The sequence below is a fragment of the Eleutherodactylus coqui genome, chromosome 1 (genome assembly GCF_035609145.1).
Source record: "Eleutherodactylus coqui strain aEleCoq1 chromosome 1, aEleCoq1.hap1, whole genome shotgun sequence".
Classification (NCBI taxonomy): domain Eukaryota; kingdom Metazoa; phylum Chordata; class Amphibia; order Anura; family Eleutherodactylidae; genus Eleutherodactylus; species Eleutherodactylus coqui.
Window position 1 is genome coordinate 371934128 of NC_089837.1, and position 19590 is coordinate 371953717.

The following is a 19590-nucleotide window of genomic DNA, read 5'->3' on the forward strand; positions in this document are numbered from 1 at the left end:
TCTGAGGTTTCCCGTCAAGCAGTGGGAGATCCCCTTCAGGGGTGCCATCATGGGTGAGAGAGCAAATACCCGATTATTGTGCTACAGTTTAGGAAGTAAGTGAATGAAAAAAAAAATTTGCACTTCTGTTTACTAGACAGACTCCTGAGTTTGACTTCCAAATACTGAAGCCAAATACAATCAGAAAACGGTCATGCAAAAGAAACTGCCGTCAATAGTTATGGATGATTGGTGTATGTCGACTCAAACTAGTTTACTAGATCTGACTGAAAAGTTCATTTGAAAAAGCACATTATGATTTGTCGTCTATTCATCCAACAGCTTTTAATAAAGAAAATCAAGATTAAAATTTGAGACCTGTAAGAAGTAAATGGACACTGCAATTATGGAAATGAAGTTTAATCCAATTATGATCAATAAACATAGGTTCAAAAAACCTAAACTTTACATATATTAAAAAAAAAGCAACTGTTACCGTTTGTTATAATAACCATAGCTTTAAGAATGGTTTTGAAAACCAATCTGTGCAAATTCACAAAATAAACCAACCATTTAAATATTTCTGTACACATAAGCATCAGATACTTTATTGGCATAGAGTAACTGGTAAGTGCTACATTCTGTACAACTAGTTACAAATGTACATAGGTGGTCATAGGACCTCCGACACGGATCCAACCTCCACTTCCACAGGGTCAATGTGATCAGTCACTTCGGGGAGCTTAACCACCTGTTGTTGGGACAGTACATAGTTAACCACTTGCATGATGCTTTGGTCAGAAAGAGAAGACACTGCTGAGCAAACTTGGGTGCCGTCATCATCTTCAATGGATTCAACCACATCTCCAGATACTAAAACAGTTTCAATCTCCTCGGTTACTATTTCTGATTGGGACTCTACAGCCTCATTTGGCAGAAAGCTGACAGCATGTTCAACTTGGGTTCCTTGATGGTGAAACTGTAAGCTATCCTTCTCCAACATAATTTTGCCAGTAATATAGTTACTATGAAATTTGGTCATGTGTTTCCGTAGGTTGCGGGCATCTATGTAGGCTTCATTGCAGACGGGGCAGACATATGGCCTTTCTCCTGTGTGTGTCCTTACATGCCGTTTTAGTGAACGGGCATCGGCCCAGGCTACACCACAAGTTAGGCACTCAAATGGTTTTACGCCTGTGGGAAAAAAAATAGATAAAAATTAAAAAAAAAAAAAAACTTTTAAAAGGACAGTACATTACAAAAGCAATATTTATGCATTATAAAATATTCTGGAAAGCAAATACACATTGCCAAGTACAAGCATCGCTGTGTCTAACTTCATTAGTTTAATAAACCCTTTTAGACATGACGACGCAACCTTCTGCCTGCTCTATGATTACTGTTAAGTCTACACTGCCGCCTTCTTATTCCTCCTCAACACCACCAGGTTAATTGATTATTGGCTGTCACTGTCTTGGGGCCTAACACTTTTAAAGCATACTTAACTTTTCAGATGCGTTATGCTCAATTAATAGCCCGCGTCTCTAAATCTTATAGTAGACACAATATATATGCAATCCTACTACCTGTCGTTAGGCATTCAGCTTCCCTAGCAATTGGGATGGTAGAGTGTTTACTCAGTTGTGTGTAGGGGCTGTCTTCATAGGTCTCAGACCTGCAGCCAGTGTGAACAAAATCTCTGTCTCTCCTGATATTTTACACTCCTTGTCAAAAAAACAAAACCAAAAAAAAAAAACACCTATTAGTTGTTGGAATGGAGTGAAACGGTCATTGTAACATTGCAAAAAGGATAATTTATTGCAGAAAATTGACCACCTAAAGGGAGTCTACTGTACCCTGTCAGGTCATGACTGGCTTGGATACAAGATGTGATATGAGCGGACATGGAGGCATACAGGTTCCATATGGTATCATGCAGCATAACGGTCCACTTTTGCTGTAACTGAGCCTCTAGATCGTACAAACTCATAGGCTGCTGAAGTTGCCGTCCCAGATTGTATCACGCATTTCTTTTAGCGATAAATCTGGCAACCAGGTCTATATAAAAAGTGGTGCGCGCTTAAATTTGAATTTTCACTCAAAAACAAGATCACCACTAAGCCTGCAGATAAAAGGTGGTGCTATAGTCCTCAGGAATACACAAGACTACATGCTTCCCAAACTACACAATGTTGGCAATCCAGGGAGGCCAATTATCACAGGTGTGGGAACCCATCCTGGCCACTATGGATGTGGAATCCTTATATTCCAACATCCCACACGAGGATGTAGGACCACCTCCTAGGTACACCTTGAGGCCAATGGGGTTGCCTCTGAATCGGTGTTACAACTCACAAGATTCATCCTTACACACAATTTCTCCTTTGACAAATAGATTGTCCTGCAACTCACCGGAACCGCCATGGGCAGTAAAATGGCACTGCAACATGCCAACCTCTTTATGGCAAAACTAGAGAGTGACTTTCTGGACTCCTGCCCCAGCAAACCATTAGCCTATTTTTGCTAATTGATGACCTCAATCATCTGAACCAACACCAAACAAGAAAGTCAATGCATTACATCCCACATAAACCTGACATTGAGCTATTCGTATACAGAAATGAACTTTTTAGACACCACCATAAAAATTTTGAACAACTCGATACAGACATCCCTATACCGAAAACCGATTGATTGGCCCACATACCTCAGATGGACAGTTCCCATCTTAAACACATCAAAAAGTCCATAGTCTACAGCCAGGCCATCAGATACAACCGGATCTGCTCCAACCCAACAGACAGAGAGGAACATCTATACATGTATATATCAGGGCTACCAGCCCACTTCAATTGATGAGCAAATCACCAGAGCCACCAGGATACCCAGAAATCAACTATTCCAATACAAGGAGAAGGAAGGAAACAATTTTGTGCCTCCAGTAGTGACCTACAACTCACAGCTAGAGGTAGTAAGGAAAACTGCAAAGAAATTCCATCATACCCTACACAAGGATGAGGTCTGAAAACCATATATCCAGCCCCCCACCCCCTATCTTTTACAAATTTTAGGAGCTGTATAATCAGGAGTTCATTGCCCTCCGACATACAGGAAGGAACTTATCCCTATAATTAAAGGCCTGCTCACATGTACGGACCGTGGACAGGATACAAATCCTCAACACACAGCAGGACTATAAGATCCCTGGAGCATTCACATGTTCCACATCTGATGTTGTGTATCTGATTCGAGCAGTAAATATCCTGTTGGCAGGACAAAAACTGAACCAGGTTGGACATGACACTACCATGCTTCCCCAAAATTGAGCCACCGATTTTCAGAGAAGGCTTGAAATATAAGCCCTCCCCAAAAAATAAGCCCTAGCTAAAATACATGAAAAAAAAAACCCCAGCAATACTCACCTAGCCGGTGGCGTCTGAGTCCCTTGCGCTGCAGCAGCCTGCAGTGTCCTCAGCGTTGACATATCACTCTCTTTCTGGTGACGGGGCTTTAAATACCCCGCCTCCAGCAAGCAAGTGCTTTGATTGGATAATGAGCACCACTGGCTCAGCCAATCAGAGCCGTCGCTTGATGAACCAATCACAGCCATTCAGTGATGTCTTTCACTGAATGGCTGTGAATGATTGAGAGCCGGCTGTGATTGGCTGAGCCACTGGCGCTCTAGATCCAGACAGTCCTTTTTTCGGGGAAACACTGTAGTTGAAACCAGATTTATTCAGTTGAGTATGACATAGAATTTTAGAAAACCCTGTCGTTTAACAAGCTGGAGCAGCGTTTCCCCAAACTCCAGTCCTCACGATCCCCCAAGGGGACATAATTGAGGACATCTTAATGTACCATTTAGATGATACGAGTGTCTAAATGACTGCAAGAGCGTTGATGTTACCACTAAGGTCGTTATTGCTCATGCAGAGCCTTTAGACAGGCAAAGAACACCGCTGGATTGCAGGATCCTCGCTATGCTTCACATAGAATGCGAGTGCTGAGCAAGAAGCCCGCGATCCGAAACAATCCAGCAATGTTTTATGCTGACTCGTGTAAATTGCCCTTAACTTATCCTATCTTAAGAGAATTACAACTAGCAGCTTTAATGTCTATTTGCAAACCATGTTTTGATGAGCGACTGATAAAAGCAGATCTAGAAATGCTCTTGGGACTTTGAGAATGGAGATGAAAATTTGAACAGGAAAAGTGAAGAGGGGCCTTGGGATTGTGTTTTTTTTTTATCTTGTTTAGAGTGTTTAAGTGATGTTTTCTCTATTGTATCCCTAAACAATCTCTTTATGAAATAGTTGTATCTAACCATATTGTTATTAGTTGAGGAAACCAAAAGATTTTTAATTATTTTAATCAATTCTCTCTCTCTCCCCCCCCCCCCCCCCGCCCTCAAAAAAAGGTTACCTTCATGATTGTTCACATGCCTCCGGAACTCCCTCAGCTGGGTAAATGTTTTTCCACAATGGGTACAAACTCTCTCAATATTCCTCTTAATTCTTCCCTTCTTCCCATGGGTTGCCTTATTAACATGTCTCCTAAATAAGGACTTCTCAAAGAACTCCTTTCCACAAATATTACATCTGATAGAATAAAAATGGTTAAATGCATTAATACATTTATGGACCTCAAATAGATACATAAATACGGACTTAAAGCTAGAAGGATAGACAGATAGGTGTATAATATTACACTCAGAGGAAGAGAACGTGCTATGCAGGTATTGCAATCACCTTCTTTGGGAGTAGAAAGAAAACGTCCTCACCTATACGGCTCTGTAACAGAATGGGATTTTACATGCGAGTACCAATCCTTCTTCCAGCTGTAACACTTCCCACAAACTTCACACTCAAAAGGCTTCACACCAAGGTGCTTATTCATGTGCTGCTCCAGGTCCCGTGCTTCACAGAAACTTCTTTCACACCTACATTCAATAGAAATGTCAGAAACTGCAAATGTATTTCATGTAAACTAAATGTTCACTAATGGAGCTTTGGTTACTTGTCCCCTCACTCCCAAAAGGAAACACAAAAACACTTCTACATACTATTCCTAGAAAATGTCTATGGGGAACTGTATGTAAAACTGAGGAGACACAATCGAGGCACTTACTGTGTGCAATGAAATTTTCGAACTTCAGGTTTGGGCCTATGCTTCCTCAGATGTTTACTAAGACCAGATGCTCGATGGAAAGTTTTCCCACACATCGTGCAAAGATACTTCATTTCACCTACAAAATTCAGTGAAAGTGATTAAAAGTAAAATTAAGGAAGCACCAAATAGTTGTGTACCATAAATATCAAGTCAATCCAAAAGCATAGACACATACATACACGTGTCTGACAGAGCATTCAGGGATTACCTGTATGCGTGCTCACGTGTTCCTGTAGACTGCGATTTGTCACAAACGACTTGTCACACAAATGACATTTGAACTTTTTGTGTGGTTCATGTAAAGCCTGATGCATCTTTAAACCATGCTTGTGAGTAAAGGCCTTCTGACAAATCTTAAAAACAAATACATAAAAACTTATTTTAATACTACTTAAAAGGCTATTGAAAAATTTATGCATCTTACCAATTCCCTGCAGAGAAAAAATGATGCACTCATCTGATTTTTTGCATTGAGCTTTCCTTCTCATGTATTTAGAAAGCCTCATACTTCGTTAGGGGTGGGAGAGGTGTTCCCAGCAATAATCAGCTGGTCTTTCTCATGAAGATGTACAAGCTCAGCTACCCCCTCCCTTCTATCAGAGGCTGAGAAGCATAACCACACCCACTCAATACTAACCAGCTATCTCTCCTGTTTCATCCTCTTTCTGAGTAGCTGCTGATTCCATCTCTCTTACTGCTGCTAGCAGCAGAAAATTCACCCCAGTGAACCAATTACAAAGTCTTCATTTCCAAAATCATACAAAAAAAAGTGCAAAGCTGTACACTGCCTTTAATGATGTAGATGCAATCTCAGTTCTCCTATTAATATATTACATTCACCATAACCATGTTTATCTCCATGAATCCATGCCCATCCATAAGGCTCAGTGTGTAATAAATGGGTGCATCCAGAGCATGAGAGGTACTTGAGTAATAAAAATGGACATGGAATGAACGTTGCTCTTCACATTTCACCTGTCCTCCCTGACAATACATTTTCATTACTGCCCCCAAATTACCTGGCATGCATGTGGCTTAACACCAGTATGTTTCAGCATATGTAACCTCAGAGAGCACATTTTTGGGAGCGTTCTTCCACATATGTCACATATATATTGTCGCTTGGTCATTCCTTTGACTGCTTCTGCTTCTACAGCAACTGGCTCTGTTTTACGAGCGTGTCTGATCAGATGGGCACGTAATGATGCTCTATACAGGAACTCCTTCTTGCACAACTACAAGGAAAAAAAAAAGAAAAAAAGTTTACATACAACATGTGGGCAAGAAATATGAGCCTACTGTACATTAACGGCAATTCACCTCCCCTTTGCCAGTAACGTATTGTAGCCATTTAAATAAATGGCTGTTGGTATAATGCAGTGACTGGCCGGATCCACTAGGGGGCTCCTGTGCAGCACATCACTACCATCTAAGCTAAAATAAAATCATAGGCCGAGTATTCTGGATACATATGTGTGCTGTTACACTTCTATATTGCTAGTATGGTGTGACTTACTGGACATTTGAATTCTTTAACACGGTCATGCTTCATATTGTGCAGGATTAGGGCGTACTTGCGCTGAAACACCATTCCACACTCCTTACACTTGTGCTCTTCCTCCACCTTCGGGACGTCTTTTTTGAGCGGCAGTATTCTCTTTTTACCCCTCTGCACCAATTTTCTAGCAGCCTTTAACAAAGAAACAGATAAACAAACCTGTAAGCTTACTGTACTTGGGCATAAAACTAGTCACTAGATTACTAGAATAGGAATATTGTGGCGTTTAGCCCTAACACCAACTCAAGGCCCATTTACACGCAACGCTTATCACTCAAAATTCGTTCAAAAAAACGAATTTGAGTGATAATCGTTCAGTGTGAACTATTAAAAAATAAAATCACTTGTCATTTGCGGTTTAACCGCTTAGTGACAAATCCTGTTTGCGCATTAGTGACGGAGTTAAAGTTTGGGAATCTGACGTGTCACTCATAGAATAACTCTGTAAAGGTTTTGCATATCCAAGTCATTCTGACATTAAAATTGTCATTTTTTCACATTTTCAACTGCAATATCTCAAATGTGTGCAAACATACTGTACAAATTTTTGACAAGATATATATTGCCATCCGTTTACTTTATTCTGGATGCACATTTGAAAAACTTGTTTTTAACCATTAGGAAACGTACAAATTTAACATTGATTATCAACCTTTTGAGGAACACTGTTTTCCTGCAGCAAACCAAGACTGCAAAGGCGCATAGGTGTCAGAATGATAGATACCCCCACAAATGACCCCATTTTAAAAACTTACACCCCTTAATGTATTCACCGAGCAGTGTCAGGACACATGGCTAGGCCTATAATGGAGGGGACACCCATTGAATTTCAGGGCACAACTGAATAAATTCCAGGCCCCTTTGCTCACTTGTACAGAAAAAACCGGACTTCCTAAAAATAATTTCCCCCCTCCGTGCCCTTTTTGGCGTTCCCCAAATCTTAGATAATAGACATAGGTAATTACGGGGGCCCCGGTTGGGATGGGCACATGGTACAATAAAACCAGGCATCCCTCCTCCTCCCATGCTTTTTTGGGGGGCATTTCTTAACCTCAGTGGCAGGGATGGGGTGTAAAAAGTGGTGCTCTGTGAGCCTTCCTATGCTTGCTGAGATGCAGTGGTCTCACACAGCACCTGCAGCCTGTACACAATGTAGTTGTGTATGAGCTGTGGGTATATCCATGACCATGGAGCACAATGGGCTCTATGTTGCAGATATCCACGGTAAAATAGAACCTGCTGCGTTGTTTTCTGCGAGTGAATTACGCAATTTCAACCTGTTAATGTGAGCGGAATTGTGTAATCCAATGCATTTAATTGATCCACGTATTATCGCGGATCAAATGTATGTGCAATCAATAATTCCGATCTGGTCGTGCAAGACCGGCCTAATGGTGGATGCAACTTTTTTATCATGTGACCGGGGACCAACGAGGCCACCAGTCACTGCTCCAGGCTATCGGCGACCTTTGGTAGCCAGGAGTAAGGAGATTTTAAATTTACCCGGCCCTTCCCGGCTGCGGCGCATGTCTGGCATTTTGCCAACAGGTACATGCGCAGAATTCGGGTAGGGTCCGTAGAGGAGGATCGCGTCTGGGTTCAAATGCAGAGGCCTCCAGTAAAAAGTTTAATCTGCTCACTGATCACACATCGGTGAGGGAAGATTTAAAACTTTTTTCTTTTACGTGCCCGCCATTATTCACTGGGTAACAGTGATCACGTGACCAGGAACTGCTCCCGACAGCCCCCATGACATCTCCAGGCTTTGTGCTACCTTTGACAGCCAAGAGCAGGGAGATTATAAAATTTCCCGGGCAATCCTTGACTTTTGCGCATGCGCCCGCCATTACGCTGACGGAAGCATGCGGAGAAGCTGGGGTAAGGTCCACGGATAAAGATCCCATTGGGGGAGAAATCCGGGGACCTTAGGTATGTCATTTCATCACCCCTTACGGATACGATCCGTAAGGGGAGATGAAACTAACTTTTTATTTTAACCTTTACATGATCACCTTTATTTGATAATGCTGAATCATGAGCACCACTGAATTTTTAACTTTATTTAACTTTTCATTTACTCCATTACATCCATTAGATAGCACCGATCGCATTGCTGGGGGGCTGTCACGTCCTCAGCTCACGGGACTTTAATCCTCAGGGAACACATGTTTTTACATCCCTGAGGATTGAAGCCACATTTAGCTAGGACGTAAAAATGCAATGGGGTCTTCACTAAGGGGTTAAACTGTGTCTTTAATCAACTCCTAAAAATCCTTGTTAGCATTTGCTGGCTTCTCGTCATGTTGGACAGCTCCCCACCCAGCGCTTCCCATAGGAGGTGAAGCGCTGAGCAAGAAGTGGACGGGAAGCCTGGGAGCCGCTGGTAGATCTTTGTGAAGTCAGCGCTCGTGCCGTCGCCCAACAGACCCGTGTAGAAGGGCTATAAGGGGAATGATCACATGTCTACATTATTTTACATATGGATGTGAAGCACAAAGTATTCAGAGGATATACTCAGGATACATAGAAAGCATTTGCGAGAACTGTAAGCCAAAATCTCCCAGTATTTCTTGCTTGCATCAGCTTCAGTGATTTAGGGCGAACACCCGCTTGCATTTTTTCACGCGATTGTCAATGGGATTTTCTAATGTTAAAAACGCATCACAAGTTTGTGCTTTGATATTTTTATGCGATGCGTTTTTAATAGTGATGAGCGAGTATACTCGCTAAGGGCAATTGCTCGAGTGAGCATTGCCTTTAGCGAGTACCTGCCCGCTCGAGAGAAAACGTTCGGCTGCTGGCGGCGGCTGAGAGCGGGGAGGAACGGAGGGGAGCTCTCTCTCTCCCCACACCTGCTCACTGCCACAACTCATCTCTCACCCGCGCCACCACCTGAACCTTTTCTCTCGAGCGGGCAGGTACTCTCTAAGGGCAATGCTCACTCGAGCAATTGCCCTTAGCAAGTATGCTCGCTCATCTCTAGTTTTTAATATTAGAAAGTCTCATTGACAATTGCGTTAAAAAAACGCAGCGATATCGCAATGTTAAAAAAAACACAAGTGGGCGTTCACCCATAGGGTGCCTTTCCACTGGCGATAGCGATATCGCTGCGGGAAAAATCGCAATGTTAAAATTGCATCGCAACGCTGCAAAAAAATTGCAAGCTTTTGCGTTGCGAGAATCTGTTTGCCATTGCACTGTATGGGAGACAGAAAAATGCAGAACGCTGAAACAATCCCCCTGCTGCGATTTTTAATCCTCGCATCGCAGCTTGCCCTTAAACATCGCTAGTGGAAAGGTTGTCATAGAACAACATGTGTGGGACTTTCTTGTGAGAGCTCGCACTCTCGCATCACACTGAAAACGTGCCATTACCTCGCCAGTGGAAAGGAGCCCTTAAAGAGATTTTGTCATTTAAATAAACCTCTTTCCCCAGCTGGGCCCTGTCTAAAATAACCAACGAGGGCATACTCCTCCTCCTGGAACCCCGGGATGCAGCTGACAGCCGGCGCTGGCAACGGTTGCCAGGTAGATGGGCTGAACAGAAGCTCGTGCCCACCGTGGCCAACTAGAGGCTGCAGCGTCATGTTCCCAACTCCTGGCATCATGGCAGCCAGTATATGAGCGCTGATGTCAGGGGGACCAACAGTGACACTGCCTTTGATTGGCCACTGCAGTCACATGCTTCCGCCCAGTCTGTCCACCCAGAAGTCACTGCAAATGCCAACTCCTGCTGCCAACTGTATCCCGAAGCCCCTGGACAGATGAATATACCCACGTTTGTTGTTTTAGGCATGGTCCAGCTAGAGAACAGGGTTTTGTTTCAATGATAAAACCCCTTTGGGCTGTAGGAAGGGAAGTGTTTACATGACAACTACACAGTAGATGCATAAGAAACTGGAATCCGACCCCAGAACACTATAATAGAGCGTAACACTTAGCACTGCTCACGCCAGAGGTTGTGACTCTGGATCGGTACATCATAAGAAACGCAATACACTCACGTAGAGCGCAGCTAATAGGGAGGCTAACGCAGAGTTAATAATGGGTACACAATATGTAAGAAGAGCTGCACTGCCTTTAGGTAGGATACAAGTTTTCAGTTACTCAGAGCAACAAAATGGCCCTTTTACACGGGACGACAGTCGGCTAAACGAAAGGTCGTTCGCGCTCGTGCAGAGCATTCAGACTGACAGACTAGCGCTGGATCCTGGGCTTATCGGTCAGCGTCTCACCTGCTATGTAAGCGCTGAGCGTTTACACTGAACGACAAGCCCGCGATCCAGCAATGGTTTTTATGCTGACTAAAAGTCAGCGAAAATGAATAGTGAACAAATAGTAAGCGATTTTTTATTTTTTTTTGCATTATTGCTCCAATTTGTTCATTTGAGCAAAGTTTGAGCGATAATCGTCCCGTTTAAATAAAAGGCCCACTACCATGGGGCAGATTTACTATTGACAATGCACCGGTTTTCGGGTGAAAGTTGCACCCAAAACCTCTTACATGCTTTACACATTTATGTGGACACTTTTAGGCTGGGTTCACACGGGGCGGAATTGCTGCAGAATGTCCATGCAGACTTTCCGCATGGCGATTCCACCCGCGGCTTTTTAACCCGGGATAAGCAGGCAAAGTGGACGAGATTTGCAAATATCTCGTCCACACGCTGCGACCAAGTCACATGGAAAATGACATGCGGCGCGGAATTCAATTCCACGGCATATCAATTCCTTCCTCCCGTTTCCGCAGTGGCCTCTCCTCTCTATGCGGAGAGATAGCCGCAGCGGAATGCCGATGGCAAAACCACTCCAAAATTCGGGGGTTTTGAAGCTGCACTTATCCTGTGGAAATATTGCTGTTTTCCCATGCAGTCATTCCACATGATTTCCGTCCCGTGTGACCCCAGCCTTACACACTTTGCATTCTGCATCCTAAGCGAGATGTAGCTTCACTGGAAAGGGGCTTGACCTAAAGGTAACATCATGTGCAAAAATTGTGCCAAAATTTTGACACAAATGTTGGAGTAAACTAATCCACCTCATAGCTGGTATAAAGTGCGACAGAAGTATCTAAAGAAGCAGCAGATTTATCATCCACCATGAAAAACTGTAAGAAATATGGCAAATTTCAAGGTCACGTTTTCACCATCTATTAGATAGCATTAGTACGTTTGCCCCAATATATTCCCTTACGTCAGTCCCTGTCCTCTTTGGGGCTCTCAGAACAACTTTCATATCTTACATATGTGCAGAAACTGGCAAGGCAAATAACTGGCCAAGAAAAACCAGAAACAATACCCTTTCAATCATGTACCTGCTGAACTGCAGACTTGAGGACCGGCTTCCTATTTAAGCTCTTCTTTTCTCTGCCTCTGTGCAGCTGCATGTATCCACCTTCCCCAACAGATCGCTCCCGTAACTTGCTTTTATAAGGGTCTATTTCTGAAGCCCCCGAACTCTCAGACACGGCAGTATCTGTTCCAGAAGACTGACTGTCCACTTTTGAGAAGCCAACTTCGTCAGCAGCGGTTCCTTCAGCAGAAGCATCATCAGCTGGGACGGTGGGGACAGGGACATTTTCTTCAACAGCGGGTGACTTGACAGACTTGGGCAGCTTACTGTGCTTTTTCTTCATGCCTTCTCTAGTCTTTAGTCCGAGTTCATTTTCCTCACTAGTATCCACATCCATATCCTCAGACACTGAGCCCTGTACATCAAGGGACGGTGCCTCGCCTGACTGTAAGGTATTTCTAGTTAAATCAGTCTGTTCTTCACCTACACCATCATGGCTGGGCACCTCCTGTGGTTCCTCGGATCCTTGCATATTCGGGAGAGATGGCTGGGTTTCTGGCGATTCAGAACTAAGCTGCGTTTTAGACGTAACGACCTCTTGAATTATTTCTATGGTTTCTTGAGGCTCAACTGAGGATACTTCAATGACTGTGGGAATAAGAACGGTAGTCTCCTGGTCTGTAGCAACATTAGAGATGTAAATAGCCGTGGTGCCATCAACAGAGCCAATCTGGGTGGCATCAACAGAGTCAACTGGAATATCAGAGTCATTTGCCAACTGCAGTGTGGCTCCAACAGACAAACTTGTTGAAGTAGTATTGGACTGGGAAGTCGGACATGTCACAGTCTCCAGTGTTAAAATCTGTTGGCCATCAGCCACCTCCTTCACCATTGACAGTTTTGGAGTGCCTACCGCCTCTTCCAGGTGGACAACCTGCACATTGGTTTCTGACGCTACAGTCTGCACATCTCCCTTCTCGTACAACGTCAGCTGCTTTTCTTCCATCTGTTTATGCACAGTTTCACAGATTTCTAAGACTTCGTGCATGAAGAGGTGTCGAGCGAGCATTACAAGTTCAGCCATGCTGGAGAAGTCGAAGCACAGTTCGGAAGTGTAAGCAAACTGTAGCAGCGGCAGGAAACTGACCTTGCAAAACCCTAGGAGGAAATACCAAAAGATAAACAGTAATTATACGAACAATGTGAGCACCAAAGCGTACAGCATACGTTCTGCTTCGCATTTTGACGCAGATCTGCAGCAGATTTCACCATTTCAAATGTAGGGGTGAAGCCTGTAAGGTTCAGTGCCAAACTCTTCAGGCAACCTGCTATGTGTGAATGCGCCTTTAAGAAAAAGGAGTTGTCATGAGCATGCAGCGGCACCTCTTTAAGATAATTCTGACCTAAAAGTAATTTTTGTTGAATGGATTTTCAATTACATCCAATGTATAGTGGCCCCTTGTCTTTGTGAAGGCGACCCCCTCCTCTACAACAGGGGTCCCCAACTACCGGTTCATGGACCAGGACGTTGTTTTGTTTTTGCCACCGCAGACCAGTACTTAACACTGACAGTGTGCTCTGCAGCGGCTCAGAGCACACTGTGTGGGCATGGCCTTAGTAGACGTGGCTCCCACAGAGAACATTTTGCGGGGTTCAGCACTGTTTTATTATGTCGCCACCGGAAGTTAGGGGTGGCGACATAATACAGCAGTCTTTACATTTATAGATGCCCCCAGCTTCTGATTGGCTGGAGCCATTGCCATGCTATGAGACTGTCTCAGCGGCCCCAGGAGGAATGCAGGAAAAATGGTCTCGCTTGAAGCCGGTCCCTAGTGCAAAAAAGGTTGGGGACCACTGCTCTAGAAGACCATTATCAATGCAATTTTTGGTGGTTGTCTCAGATTTCACTGTACTCTATACATAACTGTCCCCACAAAAATAAGCCCTACCCTGATTTTTGGGGAAAGGGGAAGGGGCTTGAAATATAAAAGCCATTCCCCGAAAATGAGCCCTAGCTACACTACATGAAGAAAAAAAACAAAAAAAAAAAAACAAACAAAAACAGCAATACTCACCTAGCAGACTGCGTCCGAGTCCGTTGTGCTGGTGTCCGGCACTACTGCAGGCTTTCGTGTAGTCCTGATTGCTGGCAGAGCATTTCTTCCTGGTAGCTGGGCTTGAATACTCCGCCTCCAACAAGCAATTGCTCTGATTGGATCACAAGCGTTGTGGCTCAGCCTTTCAGAGCTGGCGGTTGATGAAGCAATCCTAGCTTGCTGGAGGTGGGGTATTCAAGCCCCGTTACCAGGAAGAGAACGCTCTGTCACTGCTGAGGACTACATGGAAGCCTGCCAGAGGCCAGCGCGTGGGACCCAAACATCGCCAGCTAGGTGAGTATTAACCCCTTGAGTGGCACGCCCGGAAAATTTCCGGGACGAGCTCCACTGCTCATAGCGACATAGCCCGGAAGATTTCCGGGCTATGTATCACTATGGGAGCTGCAGAGCACAATGCCACAAGCTGTGACAGTGTGCTCTGCCTGCACAGACCCACAGAGAGCAGTGCAAGGGCTTTGAAAAACCAGAGAAGATATTGCCGATATGCCGGCAATCTCCTGCACTGGTTTGTTTACATGTTGAACATGCTTGATAACGGACTACTAAGAACCTTTCAGTTTCCTAGAACAAGGTACTGTGCCCTAGTGCACATAAAGCACAGTAAGCCCCTTAAGAATGTATGCCTGCATGGTGCCACTACTGACCTGGCACTGAGTGGGTACTGCAATGTGCCCTGCTAGAACATATTTTCTCTGCACTGCATCACATTCTAAGGATCGATGAGGTCCCCACTCCAATCATTATGTGACGACATATCCTAGCAAGATGCCACGATTTGCTGTGGAAGGGAAACCTCTTTAGTCTTACGTCATTGTTTCACCAAATCCCCGCTGGGAATTACAACGGCTAAAGACTGAAACCACAAAAGAGAACCGAATGGAGATTTTACCTGAAAGATCCACAAAAGCTTCATGGCTGGAGACGGCTCCCTTTTCAATAAAGAGCTCTCTGAAGTACTCGCTGCTGGCAGCCAGAACTGACTTATGGGCCTTGAATTCCTCTCCTTCTATGAGCAGCGTCACATCGCAGAATTGGTTAGCAAGTCTCTGCTGATTGAGCTGATCCAATACTGCCTGCCCATGCTTAGGAGAAGACTGCTTCACCACACCCTTGCTGTCAACCTGAAGGAAGAGAGGAGAACGTTCTTAATGTCATGTGTAAAGATGGGGCTATTAAATGGGTTTATGAAATAAAAGACAGACTCCAAGATCAGCTGACCGTAGGGGCCGGAGAGGTCCAGTGAGCATCATGCCCCTGGCACTGTTTACCAGGCGCAGGGCTATGGATCTTGTATCGTCTGTGCCAGGCTTTACAGCTCAGGCTTATGGCCCATTTACACTTAACAACTATCACTCAAAATGTGTCCAAATGAATGAATTTGAGCGATAATTGTGCAGTGCAAATGCAAAAAACATAACAAAACACTCACTATTCGTTCGCAAGTCATTACAGCTGACTTCAATCAGCATAAAAAAAATAGCGCTGGATTCTCGTTCCGTGTAAACGCTCCCCATAGCAGGTGAAGCATTCAGCGAGAAGCCAGCGATCAAGCCTGTCTAAACGCTCTGCGTGAGCCCCAACGACCTTAGCAGTGACGCCAGCGTTCGTGCTGCCGATTGGCCAACAGTCTCCACCTGTAAAAGGGCCATTATTCAGGAGTCAGATCTGCCAGTCAGATATTGATCAATACCGGAATGTCAGAAACCCCCTTTAACCCCTTGAGTGGCACGCCCGGAAATTTTCCGGGACGAGCTCCACTGCTCATAGCGACATAGCCCGGAAGATTTCCGGGCTATGTATCACTATGGGAGCTGCAGAGCACAATGCCACAAGCTGTGACAGTATGCTCTGCCTGCACAGTCCCACAGAGAACAAAGCAAGGGCTTTGAAAAACCAGCAGAAGATATTGCCGACATGCCGGCAATCTCCTGCTTTGTTTACAGGTTGCCATAGAGACCATCGGCTTGTCAGAAGCAAGCCGATGGTCTCTGTGGCAGGGAGAGCTGGTGCTTGGCTGTCAGAGGACAGCTAGGTACCTGCTCTTACAGCAGAGATCAGAGAAAATCTCCGATCTCTGCTGTGTTAACCCTTTACATGCTGCAGTCTATGTGACTGCAGCATGTAAAGGGCTGTCACTGCAGCATGTAAAGGGCTGTCACCATCGGACCCCCGGAATGTGATCAGGGGTCCTGATGGGTCCCTATGGAAGTCCCCTAAAGGAACCAAAAAAAAATGTAAAAAAAAAAATAAAAAAAGGAAAAAAATTATTACAAAAATTATAAAAACACTTGTCTCCCTTTACTTTGTAAAAAAATCAAAAATAAAATCACACATTGGTATCCATGCGTCGTAATGACCCAGAGAAGGAAGTTAATACATTATTTAACAACTTAATGACATGGCCCCTTCTTTTATTTTTTCCCCATTTCTTTTTTTCCTCCCCCGTTTAAAAAAAAAATCACAACTTGTCCCGCAAAAAACAAGCCCTTATATGGCTGTGTCAATGGAAAAATGAAAACGTTATGGCTCTTGAGACGCAACTGCAAAACTAGTTGAAATTCAATGATTAGACCATTTTAAAAAACCTGCCCTGGTGGGCACGACAGGGTGGTAGGAAACCCGCCACTCAAGGGGTTAATTACTGCAGTGTAACGGTGTCAGAAGAGAGAGGACATACAAACACCAGCTCGTGCTTGGCCACTGGCTTCCTTCTTGTCAGTTTGGGCTGAGTGGCTGCTGTAGACACGGGGTTGCTGAGCTCATCATCCGTTTCATTGTTGTCTATGCACATTTCGAGCCCGAACTCCTCCATCATTTCTGCGGGGTCGTTAGTAGAGCGCGAGCGGTCGACCTTCTCACGGCATTTGCTGCACGCCTTGATGTAATCCTTCATTTGCTTCAAAATACCTGCAGATCAAAAATATTTACAGATTCCGATTAAGACCAAAATCCACCAGAGAAACCTTTCCATCTCAAGGACTCCCTAGGAGGGTCACTATGACAAGTATACGGAACGCCCCAACTGGGGTCACTGCTGGGGATTCTATGCAGCGGCCCATGGTGGATTTTACAGAAAACACATGTTCTAGATAGGAGTTCTAAGTCAGGGCGGGCTCACACGGGCGTATATGTAAAACGCCATGTATAACGCAGCGTTTTACCGCCGTGTGCAGGTGTATCGTCGCGTAGGGCAGCGATTTTGCATTGCGCATGATAGCGTATCTCACGCACGCTGTCTGCGCAGTCTGACTTGTGTCTTTCTGCATATCCGCAACGTAATTGTGTATGTACTGTACGGCGGTTGTTACACGTCCGTAGAGAACAATGGCGCTCTAGCGTGCGGTAAAATAGAACATACAGCATTCTTTTATACGCAATAAATCCGCTGGTGTGAGCGGGTCAATGAACATCAATGTACTCTCATTGCCGCCATTGTGATACGGGATGAAGTTCCGCTCGTGTGAGCCTGAGCCCGCCCTAAAGCTTCCCCCTCGCAGCCCCAGCCGCGTCACAGCTAATGTCAGGCCTGAAACGGTCTACTCAGCCCATGAAGACAAATGTCACCGGGACTTCAGACTATTACGTGAGGATTAGGTGGGCATCTGGAAATCACAGCAGCTCCCCTTGGCAATGCTGGCATCTAATCATAGACATCAGTATTTTGCCCACTTGCTCTACAGGAATGACTCAGTCAGTGTGATGGCACCATGCCACCGATGCGGGCAGGAGAGCGCAGTACCATTAAAAAACATAGTAACTTAATAGGCTGCTGCCACAGGAGCCACCCTGTTAGCCCACTAATGTACATGGTGTGGTAGGGAAGGGGTTACATTTCCCCAGAGTGTCTTTTTGCTGTGGTTTTTAGGCTGGAAAAACTATTAAGAATTTCACAAGTTTTTTTAACAACACTTTTTTTGCACCATTTTTCACAATATAAAAAAACTACATGTAAAGATGCCAGGGGGTAAAAAAATGTCAGAGCCGAGTCATGGACCCAAAAATATATTAAACCAGGAAAAATGGCACAAAAACCCCACTATGACCTGTTACTGGTGCGATTCAAAAGGCCCCCCGCTCACATCTGAATCCACAAAGACGCAACGTCACACCCAAAAAATAAAGAAATACACCCGATTTTTGGCTTTATAAAATGCACTATTCTTCCGGCGCAGTATATTTATTTAGCGGGTGTGACCCTGAGTCCTGAGTCTGTACTACAAGAACACCGGATTTAGATGCGCGGCGTTTGAGTCTTCCCCCCCCCCCCCCACTGGTCTTCGGCGCTGAACCAATCACAGCTATTCAGTGATGTCATTCACTGCATGGTGCAGCGTCGGCTCTGATTGGCTGAGCCAGCGGCAGCCCTTGCTGGAGGCGGGGTATTCAAAGTGATATGTCAGCACTGAGGACACGGCAGCTTGCCACAGCGCAAGGGACTCGCAGGCGAGGTGAGCATAAGACAACCCCACTCCCCCCCAAAATAAGGCACTGTGCCTCTTTTGGGGCTAAAATTAGTACAGTATAAGACAGGGTCCTATTTTCAGGGAACCAGTATATTACTATATCTCCAGCGGCCCTCTAGCTTATACATTGGGATCGCCCCCCCTTTTATAGCCACAGCTATGCGATATCCACATGCAGTGGCTGCACAGGATGCACTGCACTGCTATGACAGCGGTCTAAAACATCATCTGTCTCTGTTGCCCATAGCAACCAATCACAGCACAGCTTTTATATCTTCTTCTGCTGAGGTAAAATGAAAGCTGCGCAGTGATTGGTTGCTATGGGCAACAATGATAGATGTTCCTCTGGCCAGCTTCCATAGCAGTGTGTCGCTGGCCTGCAGACGTCTGAGGCAGCTCGGGATAACGCCCCACTAACTGCCAGACACTCAGATCACATGACCTCTCACCACGTGTAACTAGGCGAAATAACACAACACCATTCTGACCTCCAGCGACCAATCAGATGGCTGCTTTCATTTTGAAGCCTATGATTCTGAAAGCTCGACACCGATTGGTTCCCGTGTCGGCCGCTACGGTCCCTCCTCACCTCTCCACCAGTAGCGCTGGGACAGCAGGTGCCAGGTCTGGTGGCGGGCCAGGTGCTCCCCTCCCGCCCCGATGTGCGCCTCCTCTATCAGCTCCCTCCGGCGCTCGGGCTGCTGCACGACCTCCAGCTCGGTGAAGCGCTCCTTGTCCCGCTGCCTGCGCTGGTAGTACAGCGTGCCCGAGCGCACCACATAGCAGGCGGCAGCCTTGCGGATCTTGCGCTTGACATTTCCTTCCGTGCCCGGCGCGTACGGCTCCCGCTCATTGGTGAGGTAGCGGAGGATGGCGACATAACTCTCCTCACTGGACATCCTCCTGCCGGCGGAACTCGGGTGCACGGCCCCTCAGTGCGCCGCGAGGAACTGTAGCGATCGGAACGTCTGGCGAAGGCACTTCTCGCGGAAAGACAAAATGGCTGCTGCAC

At 45.3% G+C, this 19590-nt stretch overlaps 1 protein-coding gene across 1 annotated transcript; it reads right to left on the reverse strand.

Moving 5' to 3' along the window:
* Positions 1-383: 383 nt before the first annotated feature.
* ZBTB11 (zinc finger and BTB domain containing 11) lies at positions 384-19589 on the reverse strand. Its single transcript, XM_066578494.1, has 11 exons — positions 19168-19589; positions 16793-17022; positions 15005-15236; positions 12021-13156; positions 6665-6838; positions 6168-6383; positions 5357-5501; positions 5107-5224; positions 4760-4918; positions 4402-4577; positions 384-1173 (listed from the first exon to the last, which is right to left on the reverse strand). The coding sequence occupies exons 1-11, from the start codon at positions 19475-19477 to the stop codon at positions 653-655; spliced, it is 3417 nt and encodes a 1138-aa protein (XP_066434591.1). The 5' UTR covers positions 19478-19589; the 3' UTR covers positions 384-652.
* Position 19590: the final 1 nt, after the last annotated feature.